The sequence below is a fragment of the Protopterus annectens genome, chromosome 7.part0 (genome assembly GCF_019279795.1).
Source record: "Protopterus annectens isolate FY-2018-M chromosome 7.part0, PAN1.0, whole genome shotgun sequence".
Lineage (NCBI taxonomy): Eukaryota > Metazoa > Chordata > Ceratodontiformes > Protopteridae > Protopterus > Protopterus annectens.
In genome coordinates this window covers 485212408-485226240 of record NC_056739.1, presented here as the reverse complement: position 1 = coordinate 485226240, position 13833 = coordinate 485212408, and the positions used below count along the sequence as shown (strand labels likewise).

Here is a 13833-nt window from a genome sequence, read left to right as displayed (position 1 = left end):
CACACACACACACACACACACACACACACACACACACGGCTCTTGCATTCTCTCCAGGGTTCCTTGCTACTGCTATCTAGGTTCCTTACTACTACTGTGTACTTCCTGCAAACTGCCATTGGTCATTCCTCTCTCTCTCTCTCTCTCTCCCTCTCCCTCTCTCTACAAAATTCCCAACAAACCATCTTACAGCTATGTGTTTTGATAAGTAGCTCAACCACAGACACAGTCCTCATCATCCACTAAGTATGCAATGTCAAACTATGTATTAGGACTTGACTATGTGCCTGGAATTTCATCTGCTCACATGGAATTACTTCTGGTACACTGGTCTGTGACATCACCCGCTTATCACTATCCTGAAACAAGGACTCGACTAATATTCCCATCCATGCACAGACCCATGAACAAACAGGAGCATAAGTTATATAATTACAGTTATGTACTTAGCATAACTTGGCGTGTGTGTTATCTGTAGTCACCATTCATCACGTTAGGGTCTAGGATCTGATATCAGATCAGAGCCAGCATACTTCAGATAACAGCTTAGCTCAAGCTCATCCCCTCCACTGATGTTCTGCTGCCCTCTAATCCCTCAGATTGAGTTTGCAGAAGATAGAAGACAGACCTAGATACCCACCACCAAACACAAGTCCACCCAAATCTTGCTAATCTCTCAAGAAGGGGGCCGGAGGGTGGGACCGTGATGAATGGTGACTACAGATAACACAGATGCCAAGTTATGTTAAGTACACAACTATAAATCTGATGTTAGTGTCAGAGTCCCCAGTTACATGAATCCTGGGTGGCCTCAGGGAAGGTCCTGGGTGGCCTCAGGGAAGGACATGCCAAATGACCATGGAGCCAAAGGAAGCCCTTCCTCTAGAAGTAAAATCCAACTTGTAATGGGAGGTAAAGGTGTGAGGTGAAGACCATGTTGCTGCTGCTGCACAAATATCATCTAAAGATTGACGAACTGCAAAGACAGCTGATGTAGACACTGCTTTGGTGGAATGAACCTTTATCGGAGTACACAGAGGAACGCCTCTTGAAGAGTAAATGAAAGAAATACATCGTGAGATCCATCGGGAAATTGTAACCTTTGATATTCCCTTGCCCTTTCTGTTTGCTGCTGAAAGGGCTACAAGCAACTGGTCTGAACACCTAAATTCCTTAGTTCTGTGCAGATAGAAATGAAGCTGGCGATGAACATCCAAGCTGAAAGGGCTACAAGCAACTGGTCTGAACACCTAAATTCCTTAGTTCTGTGCAGATAGAAATGAAGCTGGCGATGAACATCCAAGGTGTGCAGAATATATTCCCCTTTATTCGTACAGTTAGGGAAAAAGATGGGAAGCTGAATACACTGATTGATATTGGCTTCTGAAGCTACTTTACGCATAAAATATAGATTAGGTCTCAGAGCTAATCTGTCCTTATGGAAAATTAAGTAAGGAGGATTAATGGTAAGGGCTTGCAGCTCAGAAACGCTCTTCACTGAAGTTACTGCGACTAAAATGGCCGTCTTCCAAGAAAGAAACTTTAGATCACAAGATGACACCAGTTTGAAGGGCGGTCTTGTTAATGATTGTAGCATTAAAGTAAGATCCCATGGTGGACAATGATCTTTTACTGGGGGTCTTGGCAAAGATACACCTTTCAAAAAGACCTTGCAAAGCCTAGAGTAAAAGGTAGGTTCAGAGTTGAGGTGAAAATTCGAAATTGCTGCCAGCTGAACCTTGATGGTGGAAAAACTGGCCTCTTCTTTAAACAGAGTGGGCAGAAAGAGAAGAATCTCTGAAATGGAAGCTGAAAAAGGATCTGGATTCCTACTCTTTGCCCAGATAGATAGAGAATCTCTTCCATTTGCTAATATAGACTTTCCTAGTAGACAATCTCTGGGAAACAAGGATAATATCCTTTATGGGCGAGGCTAGCCTAGACTTGGCCAATATCACTGAAGTGGACAAACCATGCTGTCAGACGAAGGGTCTGAAGATTTGGTAGCAGAAGGAGAGATGGATGAAATATGAGATCCGGAAATGGATCGAGCACACAGTGTGAATGCTTCAAGTGAGACCACAGAAGGGGAACCTCATCTGCCGAGGCAAGAAGGGGGCACTGAGTATCAATTGTGCCTTGAGGCGTCTGGCTTTCTGGAGTACTCTGGAAATCAAAGGCAAAGAGGGGAAGGCATAAAGGGACCCAGAGGCCAATCATGAGGGAGTGCATCCCTGGGGGATTCCCCCTCTGGGGGGATCAAAGCAAAGAAATTCCTGCATTTGTGGTTTAGGGAAGATACAAAGAGATCGCAGCTCAGAAGGCCCCATCAATGAAAAATCTGTTGAGCTACCACTGGATTCAGGGACCACTCGTGAGTGGTCAGAATCGGCCTGCTCAATTTGTCCACCAAAATGTTGGATGCTCCAGGAATGTGAGTTGCAGTAAGAAAGCGCCCCGTGGACATCACCTATTCCTATACCCTCACGGCCTTGCGACAAAGCAGATAAGATTGTGTGCCCCATTGTTTGTTTATGTACCAAACAACTGCCATGTTGTCAGAAAGATCTGCAATTGTTCCTTGAGGGAGGCAATCCTGAAAGGCTTGCAACGACAAAAGGACTGCTCTCATCTCCAGAACATTGATGTGCAGTTTGGCCCCTGAACTTTCCCTTGAAATGCCTTGAAATGCCTCCCCCCACCTTAAGAGAGAAGCATCCGTGGTTACTCTGGCCTTGGGAACTGGGGGAGCAAAGGATCTACCCATTAAGAGGTCCAGAGAGTGGATCCACCACAAAAGATAGTCGACAAATGGGCGTGAGAAGAACAGCGAACGACAGTGGATGATAAAGTTCTGACCATTGGACAGCGAAAGTCTAATGAAGTACTCTCGTATAGTACTTTGCCATCGGGACCAAATTAAATGGCAGCTGCCATGGACCCTAGTGCTCTGAGAATGTATGAAGATGAGGGCATGTTTGCTCCAACAAAATCTGGATGTGAGAGTGTATAAGAATTACACGGCGAAGAGGAAGAGCTGCAATCTCCGTCATGGTATCCAACAGAGTGCCGATAAACTCCAGATGCTGAGCTGGATTCAGGTAAGACTTGGTTAGGTTGACAGTAATCCCCAACTGATGGAATAGGGAAGAGTAGGAAGTGAATGTTGTCCAAAGTACAGTTTTGTACCTACCATAAATGTAGATGTCCGATAGATATAAAACTGCAGTCATAACATATGGGTTGTCCTGCCTCAGGCAGCCCTCGGTCGGCCGGATTCCAAAGTCTGGGTCCGGCGTCGGCTGGTGTCACCTCCTCTCTGACGTCAGAACGGCTGGAGTATAAAGGCATCGGCCGACGCCATCTTCTTCAGTGTTTCTTGCCCCAGATGCCAAGTGCCCTCCTAGGAAGGCTAAATTTGGTGAATGGATAAACAATTCCAGACATGCACAACAGTAATAAACAGATACACCATAGGAGATACCCCCAGCTAATAGGAGTAGGGGGAGTGGACCCATAAAGAAGGTTGCAGAGGGGTAGGAGGGTGGGAAAATCCGACTGCAGTTGCATATCTATCGGACATCTACATTTATGGTAGGTACAAAACTGTGCTATGTCCTTCAAGAATGCAACTGCAGTCATAACATATGGGTTGCATACCATAGCCAAGCTGGGGGTGGTTGGAACTAAGAAAGTGATGGTGTAGCTAAAATGCCCTGCAGGACTGCCGAAGCAAAGCCTGCTCGGGATCTGGAGTATAAAGGCAGGTTGTAGTGTTTGGTAAATGTATGCACGGAGCTCCATGTAGCAGCCTCTAGAATGTCCTTTGTAGCCACTCCTCTTAGGAAAGCTGTGGATGTGGCTATAGCTCTGGTGGAGTGTGGCCTAATATTGGCTGGCACACTTTTTCCATGAAAAGAATAGCAGAATCTGATGCAGTGTCCAATCCATTTGGAAATTGTTTGTTTGGAGATTGCTTTTCCTTGTACTCCAGCAGCATAGGCTACAAGCAGTTGGTCAGACTTTCTGGTGGTCTTAGTTCTGTCCAAGTAGTAGCGTAGTTGCCTGTGTATGTCCAAAGTATGCAGCAGTGCTTCCCCCCTGTTTTGAGGATTGGGGAAGAAAGTAGGCAGGTGAATGGCTTGATTTAGAGACACCCTGGAAAGTACTTTTGGCATGAATGAAGGATTGGTTCTTAGAGAGACTCTGTCCTGATGAAAGATGAGAAAAGGAGGTACTGCCATGAGTGCCTGTATCTCAGAGACTCTTCTTGCTGATGTGATTGCCAATAGGAAAACCGTTTTCCATGAGAGAAATTGCAATTCTGAAGTTGCTGCTGGTTCAAAGGGAGGAAGAGTTAATTTTTCCAAGGCGAAATTGAGGTCCCATGCAGGTACTGGCGGTTTCCTGGGAGGTTTGATATTCTTTATCCCTCTTAGGAACTGTCTTAGCAAAGGATGCGAAAACACAGGAGGATCACAATTGTATTTTGCTGAGATTGCTGAGGCATGAATCTTTATGGAAGAATATGAGAGACCAGTATGAAACATTTCTGCCAAGTATTCCAATATCTGAGGTATACTCAATACTGTTGTATCCTGACCCCTGTTAGCATTCCAGATGATGAATCTCTTCCACTTGGCTGAATAGGGTTTTCTGGTGGAAGGTCTGCGTGCTTCCAGTAAGATCTCTTGAACTTTTTTGGAAAGAGAGATATCGGAAGGAGTTATGGTAACCTCCAGGCTGTCAAATGCAATGTTTTCAGGTTTTGATGAACAGTCCTGTAATTGTGTTGTGTTAGAAGCAGAGGCCATAGGGGCAGAGGCCACGGTTTGGTCCGAGTTATGCTCAACAGCAATGGGTACACCAGTGCTGCCTTGGCCAGTCTGGAGCTATCAAAATGCCTGTTGGTTGTTCTGCCTTGATCTTCAGTATCACCTTGGTCAGCAGTGGTAGAGGAGGGAATGCATAAATTGTTAGGGAATTCCAGCTGAAGGAGAGAGCATCCGTTTTCCAGACTAGAGGATGGTGGGTCCTTGTACAGAACTTTTCCAGGTGATGATTCATGTGAGAAGCAAAGAGATCTATGTCCGGTCTTCCCCATGTCCTTGTTATTTGTGAGAAAATGTGAGGATGCAGCATCCAATCGTGTGGATCCAAGAAATTTCTGCTCAGCTTGTCCGCCAGTATATTGTCCTTGCCTGGCACAAACTGGGATTGCAGATGTATCTTCAGACTTAGGGATTTTTCCCAGAGAACCATTGTAAGCCTGCAGAAGTGATAAGAATGAGTGCCTCCCTGCTTGTTTATATACCACATAACAGTGGTGTTGTCTGTCCTTATTAGCAAATGTCCTTGTTGAAGTGATTTTTCGAAAGTCTCAATTGCACGTATCACTGCCAACATCTCTTTTTGATTTATGTGCAGATGCCTTTCCCTTGGGTTCCATTGCCCTTGGATGCATCTGTCCTCCATGTGCGCCCCCCATCCATGATCTGAGGCGTCTGTTGTAATGATTTGACCTGCTTGAGGTTTGGTGAAAGACATGACTTGCTTGAGCCCACCACAAGAATTCTCTTTGCAGACATGGAATAAGTGGGATTACGTCCTCTAGGCTTTGGCTGTGTTGTGACCATAAGCTTTTTAAGTACCATTGCAGCTTTCTCATATGAAGCCTTGCCAAAGGTATCAGAAGAATGCAAGATGCCATGAAATCCAGGGCCTGAAGGATTTTCCTTGCAGTCAGCTGGGAGAACTTTGCTAGGCCTTTGAAGTAGTCTGGTAACTGCTCTTGTTTTTCTTCTGTGAGGAAGGCCATTTGTGTTTTTGTGTCCAGTTTAGCTCCCAGGAAGATAATCTGTTGGGATGGCAGTAGTCTTGATTTTTGAATGTTGACTGTGTATCCCAAGGCCTGTAGTAATTGAATGACATAGTCCAAGTTTGTTATCAAGGTTTGTTTGTTGTCTGCTTGTATCAGGCAGTCGTCCAGGTAGGGGTATATTTGAATCCCCTGGAGTCTGCAGTGTGCCACTACTGATGCCAGGCATTTCGTGAACACTCTGGGCGCAGTAGATAAGCCAAACGGCAATGCTGAGAATTGATAATGCTCTGTCACTGCAAGAAATCTGAGGTATCTTCTGCAACTGTGTCTGATTGGGACATGCAGGTATGCCTCCTTGAGGTCCAGAGTGACCAGCCAAGACCCCTTGCCCAGCATGGGAAGGAGTTGCTGTAACGTCAGCATTTTGAACTTTTGCACAATGAGAAAGGTATTTAGAGTAGACAAGTCCAGTATAGGCCTCCATTTGTTTTCTTTTCTTGGAACAAGGAACAGTCTTGAATAAAATCCCTGGCCTTGTTCCTGAGGAGGGACCTTTTCTATTGCTTTTATGCTTAGCAGCTTTGAAACTTGAATGAGTGCCTCTGCCCTTTGATGATGTGGCAGGTTTGGCATGCCTAGTCTTATTGGTAAAGTATGGAAGTGGAATCTGTAACCTCTGTCTATTAAATCCAGAATCCAGTTGTCCTTGGTTAAGATATGCCAGTTGTGTGAGAATAAGGATAATTTTCCGCCTAAAGGTGCTTCTCTTTGAGCTTTGGTAGGCGGCATGAAAGTCAAGTCATTGTGATTGTCCTTGTGGTGCAGCTGAACTGCCTGCGCCACTTCTTTGATTTGGTGGTTGCCATTGGCGGCCCCTGTAAGAGCCTCGGTTTTGCCCTCTACCTCGAGCACGCCTGTTTTTTCCCCTTTGAAACTTGTCAGTGTCTGGAAAGGACCAATTCTTTGAAGGCCAATTCCTGCTGAATCTGGGTGGCTGAACCTGGAGGAAATCTTTGACTGTCTGAACTGATTTAGCCTTTTCCTCAATGGACTTCAACACATCTTGTGCATTAGCACCAAAAAGCTTTTGTTTTTCCAGAGGTGCATCAAGTAGCTTTACTTTAACATGGTCTGGCAGTGGCTGTTCTTTTAACCAAGCATGTCTACTTATAACAGCCCCTGTCATAGCTGCCCTACATGAAGCCTCCAATGCATCATAACCACACTGTAGAAAATGATTGCTAACCTGCTGAGTGTTATGGACCAGATCCTGCAATGCCTTTCTATCAATAGACTCAGGAGAGGCTAGCTTTTTCTGTAAGTCATCCAGTAAATAATCCTGGTACTGAAACATATGAAAAAGGCAGTTAAGTGACCTCATGGCAAGGGTGGTAGAGGTATAAACTTTTTAACCCCATCTCTCCAGGGACCTTGCTTCCCTATCCGCTGGTAGTGGATTCTTGGCTGAGGAAGTAGCCACTCCTTTGGGGCCCTGTGAAATAGTTTCTAGATCCACAGAGTGGGCCTTAAAGAGATGCTTGTGAGTGTCAGGGACCCTGTAATATCTGTCTGGCTTGACAGGAGCAGGAGGGAGAGAATCAGGGTTAGCACTGGAGTCAGAGAAAACATCATCCAGGACATCCATAACTGGAGGGATAGCTAAAGGCCTGTGCTGGGGTAACTTGAGGAAGGTACAAAGCCTTTTCCTAGAATCAGAAAATTCCTGACCCTGCCACTTAAAATGCTCCCTCATAGAGTGGAGGACTTCACCGAATGAAAAATCCTCTGGAGGAGAGGCAGTGGGAATAGACTCCTCAGCATCAGAGTCCTCATAGGCCTGGAAGGATTCTTCTTGTGTATCAGAATGCTCAGAATCCCCAGAGACTTCATCTGAAGAGAGGTTGTCAGTCTGCTCAGTTCTAGGCCTTTTCTCTGCAGGCGGCTGAGAACCTCTGTCTGGGTGCGGCTGAGACCCCCTGATAAGAGAGATGAGGTCTGCAGCAAGAGACATGATCTGCTTATCAGAAGAAGGGGCCTGGGCAGTAGGTTTAGGATGGGCCTTGGCCTGGCTGGCGGCCTTGGCACGTGCATAGGCCTTGATGGACATGGATACAGGAGGCCTAGCTGCCCCACGTGCAGGAGTAACCTTGTCCACGGGAATGGTGTCAGGTAGATCCATAACTTCGGTTTCTGGAGGAAAATCAATAACCGGCACCGGTATAGTCTCCGGGACCAAAGGACGTGCTACCGCTGTGTCGTCGGCCTGGAGCGGTTGAATTACTGCTTCCGAAGGGACCGAAGCACTCGCGGAGGGTTTAGGAGAAATATCGGTAGAGGACGCGGGCCACGGATGTCGGTCCCGGTCCTTACGCTTTTTGGAAATTTGTGTTGTCGGTTGTTCCGACGGCATGATATAAGCGAAGGATTCGCCGAAAAAGTCTTCGGCAAATTCTGCCCGGTGCCTGAGAGTGCGCTTATTAAAGCAAGTACAGGCAGCACAGGCCGAGACGTCGTGGTCTGGGCCCAGGCAAGGGAGGCAGTAAGAATGGAAGTCCTTATGAGGTATTTGTTTACCACAAGACAAACAATTATTAACTTTCTCAATTTGTTCTGACATCGGCTGAGGCAAGAAAAAATGTTCCCCAACGGGGTACTTAGCTTTTAGATGACTTCGGTAACTGAAAACACAGGAGCTGACCGACCGGCACTTGCGAACTGCTTCTGCTTCGGGCACCGCACGGCAAGAATGACTGAAGAAGATGGCGTCGGCCGATGCCTTTATACTCCAGCCGTTCTGACGTCGGAGAGGAGGCGACACCAGCCGACGCCGGACCCAGACTTTGGAATCCGGCCGACCGAGGGCTGCCTGAGGCAGGACAACCCATATGTTATGACTGCAGTTGCATTCTTGAAGGACATCAGTTGATGCTTTGTGGGGGCCGTGAGGAGCCAATCATCTAGATAGGGAAACACCTGGAGTCTCTGCAGTCAGAGATTAGCTACCACCACTACCATGCATTTGGTGAACACCCGGGGGGCTGAGGTGAGACCAAAGGGCAGGGCCCTGAACTGAAAAGGACTAGCTCCTAAGCGAAAGTGGAGGACATTCCTGGACCAATCACTTTTGATATGACAGTACGCGTCCTAGAGATCTACTGAGCACATCCAGTCATTGCTGTGCAGAAGGGGCACAATTGACTGCACAGTGACCATCTGAAACTGATTTCTATACAAACAAGTTTAGACGGCGGAGATCCGGAACAGGATGCAGATCCCCAGTTCTCTTTGGAACTAAAATGAAGCGGAAGTTCCGGATCCTCCATGTCCTGTGGGGACCTCATGGATGGCTCTTTTTTGAAGAAGGTTCATGACCTTGAATCCGGGGGTGGGAGCCAAAGGTGTTAGATCCGAAGACCTGTGGTCTGAACCTTTGGATCCAGGAGTGGACTCCCTGGATGTCCTGGGACCAGAGGATCTCGGATCAGACACTGCCCTGGCTGGAGTCGGATCCAAGGACTTTGGATCAGACAGCTTGGGACGTTTAGACGGGGCTTCCTTAACCAAAGGAATCTTCTTCGTAGCCCCTGAAGAACCCGCCTTGGCCGGGGAACCAGTGACCAAGGGGCCTCCCTTCACTAAACCTTTAATTAGTAACTTGTTGCGGCAGTCAACCAGAGCTCCGGGGTTGAAGGCGGTACAAATACTGCACTCAACTGCGAGATGGTCACCACCGAGACAATACAGACACTCCTCATGTGAGGCAGACATGGGCATTTTCCTGCCACACAAGGAGCATCTCTTAAACCCAAAGGGTTTGTCCGACATTACCAAAACCAAAGGAAAAACCCAACTCGAAGTCCGGACACAAGCAAAAAGTTCAAATACCAGAAAAACCTGTCCGAAACACTAAACACAGTGCATTAACTACCAGAAAACTCTACAAAAATAGGACTCGTTTAACTGGAGAAGAGACAGTTTACGATACCCACTAGCAGGGCCTGCGAAAAGGGCGCCAAACATCTACGTGGAAAAACAAAACAGGAGGGTAAGAGAAAAAGGGATAAACTATAACTACCAATACAAGACAAAAGGTTAACCCAAAGAAAAGAAATCCCAACAATGAATCACTTACTATGAGGAGCTGAGCAATCTGCAACTGTCTTGATGAAGTGGCAAACGAGATCTGAGGGATTAGAGGGCAGCAGATCATCATGGTAGGGAAGGAGCTTGAGCTAAGCTGTTGTCTGAAGTATGCAGGCTCAGATCTGATATCAGATCCTAGACCCTAACGTGAGGAATGGCGACTAAGATAACATCAGAGCTCACTCATCTGTACTAGCATTTGAAAGCTACAGATTGTTGCTTCATATTAATTGCCTGATAACACTCACAAAACAATGCATCTAGCATGCAGTTAATGCCATTTTTTCCAGTAGCAAACAATCACCAACCACCCCTTCTTTTACCATTCACTCAGCAAACACAGTCATCCAAATAGTTGAGCATACAAAACTCCCTGGCGTGACAATCAACAACAAACTCAAATATGACAAGCCATCACAATTAAGAAAGTTCACATCATACTTGGCTTACTGTACAGAAGCAAGCCTTTCCTCACTGACAATACCAGACTAGCCATATCCAGAACCTTCCTCCTCTCTACGCTCCTATATGCTTTCCCCCTCTCTATGATCAACTTAAAAAAAAAACAGACTTGACCAAATTGGAAATTTGCTAAAACAAAACAGCCCGCTTCGCAGCCAACCTTCCCCACCAAACCCACAATTGTATTGCGCTACATAAATCAAATTGGCTTAAGCTACCTAACCTTCTCCATCTCCACCAACTTAAATTCACAAACAATATCATCTTCCATCCTGACAGTTGTCATCCCTCAAGGAACTTGTTCCCTACTCATGCCCATGAAGTCTAAGTCCTGGAGACAGACCTTTCTCACAGTAAACAAGCTAACACTCACGGTGAAGCCCTATTCTCAAATCAAATAGCCAAATTATGGAACTCTCTACCCCATACCCTCCAAAACACACCTGAATCTACCAATTTCAAACTACTACTATTTGAACATCTATCCATTTAAACATCTATCCAAGAACTGGCATTGCTCCTGTGCCATACCTGACTGACAAGATGTCTACAACTCTCTCAGCATACTGTCCACTCCTTACCTCATTTTCTCCCTCTCCACAGTGTTTATTACTACTAAAAAAAAAAAAATATATATATATATATATATATTTATTATGTAGACAGTACTAATTTTATTTTTCTCACAGTTATCTTCACTGAAATGCTTGTGTGTTTTTCTTTTTGAACCTGTATCTACTAGAAAACTGTATTGAATACTACTCTGTATAGACTAACTACACGTGTATTCTCCATCTTATTGTATGTATACTATTGTACTATCCAGTTATTGCATTTTGCTTTTATTTCTGTGGAGCTTTTCTCCCGTGCATCTGCTGAAAATAGGCTTCTGGCCCAGATGGACTTTCCTGTTAAACAAATGTAAATATATAAAATCTACCAGGGTCACCATTGCCTATTTTTTTAATACGTAATCAGATGAAGACTAAGAAGCCATAGAAAAATTGGTTCAAGAAATCATCAAATTCAAAAACATGGGCAAAAATATAACAAAATATTAAAAAAGCTTCAGCACTTCACCATGTCTTTTAGAGAAGAACTTCTCAAAGGCATGCTTTTGTTTAAACATTTTACAGTTCAATTTCATCAAAAACATTTTTGTAGTACACTGCAATTTAAGATATAGCTCTCCTTAGCCTAGGAGAAAAGTCTTCCATTCTCTGCTGATGGAGTCATCTTCACTCTGGTAACCAAATTCCCACAAAATGTAATAGCATTATGTTGACACATTTACTGCTGAATATACATTTTCTTGTGTACTACTGCCAATCATTAGCAGAGCGGTGTTCCGCTGTGGCGACCCCTAACTGGGAAAAGCCGAAAGACACAAACAAACTCAGAATTTTACTGCTGGGGGGTTGACAACAATAAAACTGCAGGACTTCCATGACAATCTTTGGCAATGATAAAAAAATAGTTAAGTCTTTTACTGCAAATGATACATCAGAAGGCACATCCAACTTGGCCCTTCTCACCTGCCACTTAAAGACTAGCCCTCCCCAATTTTTTTCTGTAAGAAAAACATCCTTTTACCTGAAATCGAATTGAAACCACCACACCACAGATCTCTTCTCCAACCATAAATTGCTCTCCTACCATTGCTAGGATGATGTTCTCCCAAAAGCGGGATGCTAGCCCTTTGCGTAAACGTATAATCCATTTTCCTCCATTCTTGTTGGCTTCATCCTGAAGATTTAAAATGGAAAACAAACATGAAAGATAATGGAAAACACATTTTAAGTGAAAAGGTACTACTGATAAAAGAGGAGTGAGAGGGATTACTGCAGACTTATTCTTCAGCACTGCAGTAGTTCAACTAAAAAACAGGAAGTCATAAGCTTTTGTTGTTCTGATTACGTGCATCAACAGTACGTAAACAGTACTAGAATGACTAGCCTGTTCATTAACAAAACTTAGAAATGCCTATTTTTATTACTGTAATTCTCCAACCAGACACTACTGGATCTTGTTCTTGCCTGATCTTGCAATTAATTTCAGATGCATCCTTTACTGATCTTAATATTTTTCATGCAGCACCTTAAACAAATGCGACATTTATGGTGATCAGAAATGTTAGAAATAACTTGAGTGAGTAGGCAATTCTGAAAATTGTTTTGCAGTGTCGTGCTATCCTCACCAGAGCAGAGGAAGGTTCTTCATGCATACACTAACAAAGACAAATATTTTAACATAAACCTAGAGTACAGCAGCTGAAGCTTCTTTTTACTATTTGACAATTCTCCTGAACAGGTACTACAGGACATCAAAACTTGATGCAAACCACAAGGTAATGAATGAGTTTTCAGCACTGCACAGCAATAAACTAGCCATCTCTAAAAGGCATCAAGAACTGCACTTACTTTTTGTGTAAAAGACATAACATAGCTAATTTCTCAATGCTGCTAACTGTAAAGTCATAAACAAGATAACTTACCAATTACAGTGATTCTTAGTCTCTTCTCTACAATTAAATCAGGGGTGCCAGGATAGCAATAAATTCATCCGCAAGATATATTTATGCAAAACCTAAATGGCACCGACTGGAATGTGCAGACATTACAATTTAGTGAATGTCTTAACAACTTACACTATGTTTTAACTATATAATGACCAGCAGTTTAATGACCAGCAGTTAACTGGGTGGGGTGAGAGCCCCTCCTTGCCTCCACTATGTAGTAAACTTGAAGTCAGTTAAAAATGTTCCCCAGGGGAAAACTGCTGCCCAAAAACTGCAATGCTAGTCAAGTCCGTTGTCCCCGACAATACAACTGACTTCACTTTGAATAACAGCAAATTACAATCAAATTACACACTGTCTCGCTGTGAACTACATAAACTAACAAGTCTGTTCTCACATGAAGGTAAAATGACTAATAGGAAACAGCCGCTATACTATCAAGTGCAGTGCTTTACTTTACTTTTTGTTTACAGAATTCTCAAATTAAAGGGCATTTAAAAACAGAACTGAAATCAACCAAAACCTCAACTGCAGATTTTTTTTCTTTTTTTTAAGATATTAAAAGGTTGTTCAGTTCTAAAACTCTTATACAGCGGGCTAGTACCAGTGCCTTCAGTGTTCTTTGGTTTTAAAAGCATTATATTTCACGCTAGAAATAAAACAAGACATCATTCAATTTAATCATTCTAAAATGGCTTCAGAGTTGACTCAATGACAAAAGACACATTTTATTAGACAGCTACTTCCTACACTTAGCACTTTTAAAAGCAAGTCAAAGAAAGGAAATTACTTTTAAAAAGCCAAGTTGTGTGTGCTGCACTTTCAACTCACCTCCCACATGGGTTTGATGCCTTCCTTAAACAAGTGGAAGTCGCTGTGTCCAGTCAGG

General features: G+C 44.1%; 1 protein-coding gene across 3 annotated transcripts in view; it reads right to left on the bottom strand.

The window, feature by feature from the left end:
• Nucleotides 1–13833, bottom strand: part of EIF4E2 (eukaryotic translation initiation factor 4E family member 2) — a 378071-nt gene that overhangs the window by 101400 nt on the left and 262838 nt on the right. For 2 of the 3 annotated variants that reach the window (XM_044077084.1, XM_044077082.1), the window contains exons 4-5: nt 13776–13833; nt 12020–12172 (exon numbers count right to left, since the gene is read on the bottom strand). The exon at nt 13776–13833 is cut by the window's right edge and continues 47 nt beyond it. In XM_044077084.1, coding sequence (XP_043933019.1) covers nt 12020–12172; nt 13776–13833 — 211 coding nt within the window. The remainder of the gene's footprint in view (nt 1–12019; nt 12173–13775) is intronic. The other variant, XM_044077083.1, reaches the window with a different exon arrangement.